The 5,333-nt window shown below is 48.4% G+C and overlaps 1 protein-coding gene across 1 annotated transcript; it reads left to right on the top strand.

Annotated features, from left to right (window-relative positions):
- On the top strand, positions 1-5,186 carry rnf114 (ring finger protein 114; the record flags this gene model as incomplete). The annotated part of the gene is made up of 6 exons (XM_079226595.1): positions 1-137; positions 1,295-1,445; positions 1,595-1,701; positions 2,834-2,948; positions 4,585-4,692; positions 4,801-5,186. The coding sequence occupies 6 exons, from the start codon at positions 1-3 to the stop codon at positions 4,864-4,866; spliced, it is 684 nt and encodes a 227-aa protein (XP_079082721.1). The 3' UTR covers positions 4,867-5,186.
- Between the last annotated feature and the right edge of the window lie 147 nt (positions 5,187-5,333).

The raw sequence follows: 5,333 nt of genomic DNA, 5'->3' as shown, positions 1-5,333 counted from the left end.
ATGGCGACGCTCGGAGGGTTCAGTGCAGCTCAGCACAAGAAGAACGTCTCCGACGGGACCGGAGACATGTCGGAATTCGTCTGCCCGGTTTGTCTGGAAATCTTCGACAGTCCCGTGACGACGCAGTGCAGCCACACGTGAGTAAATGTCCATTTTTATGTCAACCGTCCAACCCCCCCCCCGCCCTCCTCCCTCTTAACCACCAAATAACACAGGAGGGGGGAAGGAGAAGAAAGGCTCGTTTTCTTTTGTAAACGTGTCGCGCGGACAGAGTCGCAAAAACATCTGCCGCGCGCGTGCGCCTGTTTTTGTTGTTGTTGCCACCCCCCGTATTTATATTTAGCTCACTTGGATATTTAGTTAAAAAAACAACAATGTCTGCTCGCTAAATCAGTTTCAGTTTTGTTTACATCAAAGAGGCGGCCTCACCTGGGAGTTGTAGTTCAGAAGGCCGTCGCTTCGACGCAGCAACCCGCTTTAGAGGACTACAAGGCCCAGCGCGCTCTCGAGAGGGGGACTTTCCATCGGATTTACAGGAAGCTTACAGTGGATGACAGCACCCGTTTCTGTGCTTTTAATCCGAGTTTATTAGAAATACTTGTAAACAGACATTTTCCCTCCAGAGACCACGTTATACACACACAATTATACTTGTTTTAACACTCTTTATTTGTTTGTTTAGCACATTTTATTGTTAATATTTTCAATTTTTACGCTTGCAATTGTATTGTGACGCACCTATATCACGCCAAATCTCTTGCAGGTGTCACATACTCTGCAATAAATAATACTAATTTAAAAAATATTTCTATATTTTAAATTTCATATCTGTTTCTGTTGTTTTCAGGGTTCTTACGGTCATGAAAAACCTGAAAAAGTCATGGAATTTTAAAATGGTTATTTCCAGGACTGGAAAAGTCCTTGAAATAAATACAATCCCAAAAGTTTAGTAAAAGTCATGTAAACGTGTTATATTCATGTGTTCATGTCGTTCATTTACGCTGAGTTTGAAATAATGAATATGCTTTTAAAAGAAAGACTCAAAATATAAGCAGGCATACATACAGACATCTATATAAATGTTTATTCTTTTAATCAAACTATTGTCTCATTCATTTGAGTCATTTAAGGTTTACTGTATGCTTTGTATTCTCATTGTTAGTTTAAATACTACATTTACTCACTTTTTACTGTTTACACCCAGATTTCACTATGGAAATTTGGTTTAAAGTCATGGAAAAGCATTGGTCAGGATGTGTATGAACCCTGTGTTTTTCTCCCCGTCTCTTGCCAGGTTCTGCCACAGTTGTTTGCAGGAGTGTCTGCGTCCACAGAAGCCCGTCTGCGCCGTGTGCCGGGCCGGGTTGGGCCACTGGACCAAAGCGGCGGAGCTCGAGCTCAAGATCCAGTCGTCTGTTGCCGCTTGCAAGGGATGCGGAGCGCAGGTATGCGGCGTGGCGACCGGACAGAACCTTTTGCCGGGTCGGGGGTTAGCGTGCAAACGAGGCGGTTTAGACGGGTCTTTGCTACACTTGAGACGGTTGTACTGGTTTTGAAATTGCAAGCATTTACCGATGCGTTCTCTGCTGTTCAGGTCCGCCTTTCTCAGATGAGAGGCCACACCGCTGCCTGCTCAAAATTCCAGGAATACATCGAGGAGGGAGTGAGGACCACCGCCCAGAACCAGCCCGCCATCATGAGGTGAAGACATTACCTACGCCGCCGCCGAGCGTTGCATAAGTGTCACACGTGTGAAAGAAGCGTTGTTTTAGAGCACCGATACCTTAAAGAATACTCGGCGATCCAGTCTGATGTGGCAAAGGAGCCGAAACCGGTTCTGTGAGCTTCAAAACCATCTGCACGACTGTGTTGATTGTGTTTGAGGCATGAGACCGTAGCAGTGAAGGAGGGTTGTGTTCAAAACTCAGAGCTTTGTTTATATTCACGCTTCTTACAGACGTGTTTATCCTCTGTGAGCTGCATTGTTCTCCCCAAACGCCAGAGGACGTACAAACAAACTTATCAGTGAGCAATCAGGACAACGCGTGTAACTCAGAGATATGAACATGGGCTGTAGGTGTGACCGGGCAGAACGCCATAAACCTCCACAGTGATTATCTGTGAACTCGTATCATTACTTTGCATACACACCCTTTAAACAAACAAGTTGAGTATTAAAAGCTTTATAAAGAAACAAAGGTTGAATATCCTGTAAGCTATTTGATTTGGCTGCAAACTATGTATTCAAATGTAGACTTCCTGTTTCTAAAGCATCTACAAACGAGTTGTCCTTCTTTGAATAATCCTCAGACATGTGAACTGTTTTTATCCAGTCTAAACCGACGGGTCTTTTCCTTTTGGATTATTGCAGGAATTTATGATACATAAACATTTAGGTAATCAAGATAATCTTCACTATGAACACCACTTACATGCCGTTTGAAATGTAAAGTAAGAAGCTAGCGTTGGCCAATAGAGGAGCTCCATCACGGTCACATGACTTCACTAAGCTGAAGGAGGACGAGTGTCCTAGTGAGGACGCTTAGTCGTCACATTTAGACTCTTTTCTTTCCTTTTTAAGACACGCAGAAGCTTCTCATCTCACCGGAGGTTTTTTTTACGTTCATATTTAGTTTGTGTGAAACACAGACATGATTTTATTTGGGCATCAAACCAAAAACACGTTCAGAAATCCATCGGCTCCGAGACCAAAATTACAAACGTGCCGACTCTTTCCTTTTTTTTTTTTAATGATTCCAAACAAGAAAAGTTGTCATTGGTAAAGCAGATATGACAGACTCGGTAGCTAACACACGTCCTCCGTCTCTTCCAGCCCGGTACCAAACCGCTTCACCTTCACCTGCCCGTACTGCAACTGCCAGAACCTGGATCAGGACGGTCTGGTCGAACACTGCACCTCCCAGCACACTCGTGATGCACGACAAGTGGTAGGAACAACACACACACAGGTTCCAGACACCTTCCTCTTCATCTTCCTCTTCCTCCCTCCGTCTGTCGTCTCACTCGAAGCGTCCTTCTCTTAAGAAGATTGTCTGACAAACTAACCTTTGATAGCTGTGGTTTCGTATTTTTGGGGAAGCGACTGGAGCCCACAGAGAGAAATAAAACTCCCAAGTTGTTGTTTTTTTGGTGGCATTTCTTACTTTTCTTTTATGCAAACGTCCCTTTTTTGTTTTTAGCTTTTTAAGCAACACGTCCACCGTGTTCTCGACTAGAGGACGCTTCATGTGGTCCTGAATACAAAGTATTCATTAAGATATTTAATGTCTTTCTCACTGTTTTACGTGTGAATCTTACCTGGAGACACATTTGTGTACTTTAATACGCCTCCACTCTGGCGACAGTGGCAGAGAATCTCTTTTTAAAACGGTCCACCTGGACTGGAGGATGAACTGATTAGCGGTCGACGGTCTCTGTGACGCCCGTCTGTCCCGTTCTCCTGAACGCAGCGTTTCTTCAAATTTGGCAAAAACTAGAAGAAAGGACATCATTTTTTTTTAGACTGCCTATAACTTTACAAAACACGTTTAGCCATAACTCAATAATTAATATGCCAATTACGGCAAATTCAGGAGGGAGGATGAGGAGGGAGGATGAGGAGGGAGGAGGAGGAGGGAGGAGGGAGGGAGGAGGAGGAGGAGGAGGAGGAGGAGGAGGAGGAGGAGGAGGAGGAGGAGGAGGAGGAGGAGGAGGAGGAGGAGGAGGAGAAGGAGGGTAGGTAGGTGGAGAGGAGGTAGGGAGGACAGGAGTGTAGGTAGGGAAGGAAGGACGAGAGGAGAGGAGGGTAGGTAGGAGAGGAGAGGAAGGTAGGTAGGGGGGGAGGAGAAGGAGGAGGAGGAGGGGGGTAGGTGGAGAGGAGGTAGGGAGGACAGGAGTGTAGGTAGGGAAGGAAGGACGAGAGGAGGGTAGGTAGGAGAGGAGAGGAAGGTAGGTAGGGGGGAGGAGAAGGAGGAGGAGGAGGGGGGTAGGTGGAGAGGAGGTAGGGAGGACAGGAGTGTAGGTAGGGAAGGAAGGACGAGAGGAGGGTAGGTAGGAGAGGAGAGGAAGGTAGGTAGGGAGGAGGAGGAGGGGTAGGTAGGAAGTGAGGTAGGAGGGGACAGGAGGGTAGGTAGGTGGAGAGGAGGTGGTGGCCAGAGGAGAGGAAGAGGGAGAGGAAGAGGGAGAGGGTGAGAGGGAGAGGAGAGGGAGAGGAAGAGGGAGAGGGAGAGGAAGGGGGAGAGGGAGAGGGAGAGGGAGGGGGAGAGGGAGAGGGGGGGGGAGAGGAGAGGGGGAGGGAGAGGGTCTGAGGGAGAGGGTGAGAGGGAGAGGAGAGGGAGAGGGTGTGAGGGAGAGGAGAGGGTGAGGGTGAGAGGGAGAGGAGAGTGAGAGTGAGAGTGAGAGTGAGAGGGAGAGGAAGAGGGAGAGGAAGAGGGAGAGGAAGAGGGAGAGGAAGAGGAGAGGGAGAGGGTCTGAGGGAGAGGGTGAGAGGGAGAGGAGAGGGAGAGGGTGTGAGGGAGAGGGTGTGAGGGCCGGATTGGAATCCTGCCGTCGTTTCTCTCGTTCACGTTCCTTCTCCTCCTCCAGGTTTGTCCCATCTGTGCCTCGATGCCTTGGGGAGACCCGAGCTACCGGAGCGCCGACTTCTTCCAGCACCTGAAGATCCGACACACGTTCTCCTACGACACCTTTGTTGTAAGTAGACACACACACACACACACACACACACACACACACACACACACACACACACTTACTTCCTGTGTTGAGGACCGTCTCTCATCGGCCGGTTCCTCCCCTCAGGATTACTCCACAGACGAGCACACGATGATCCAGGAGGCTCTACAGCGCTCCCTGTTGGACAACTGACGCGAGCAACAATCCAACCGGAGGAGAGGATCCCACGACGCGAAGGGGGCGGAGCCGGCGAAGTGAAGGGGGGCGGAGCCGGCGACGTGAAAGTCTTTCGGAGGCGCGCCGTAACACCACCCGTCCGTCTGAGAGGGTGGTGGTGCGGTACTGCGACGGGTAACCGGCTCCACGGGGGAACTGTCATCGTCTCTACGGATCTATAGGTTTATTATTCCCAAAATAAATCCTGCAATATGGTTTTGAAAAGGAAAAAAGCAAAAAAAAAAAGAAGCATATTGTACTGTTTGATTTAGGAGTGATACTGTGTTTCTGCTCTCTTATCACCCCGCCCCCTAAAAGACTTGATACTTAGTCGAATATCTTCTGAAAACATGTTCGCTCCAGCTGTTTGTTCGTATGACGCGGCGTCATAGAGCCAAAAACTTCCAAAGTTGTGATTTTAAAATCCCCCCCCCCCCCCCCCC

This window comes from Taurulus bubalis (genome assembly GCF_910589615.1).
Source record: "Taurulus bubalis genome assembly, chromosome: 11".
Lineage (NCBI taxonomy): Eukaryota > Metazoa > Chordata > Actinopteri > Perciformes > Cottidae > Taurulus > Taurulus bubalis.
The sequence above is the reverse complement of the archived record's forward strand: the minus strand, read 5'-3'. Positions and strand labels throughout refer to the sequence as shown.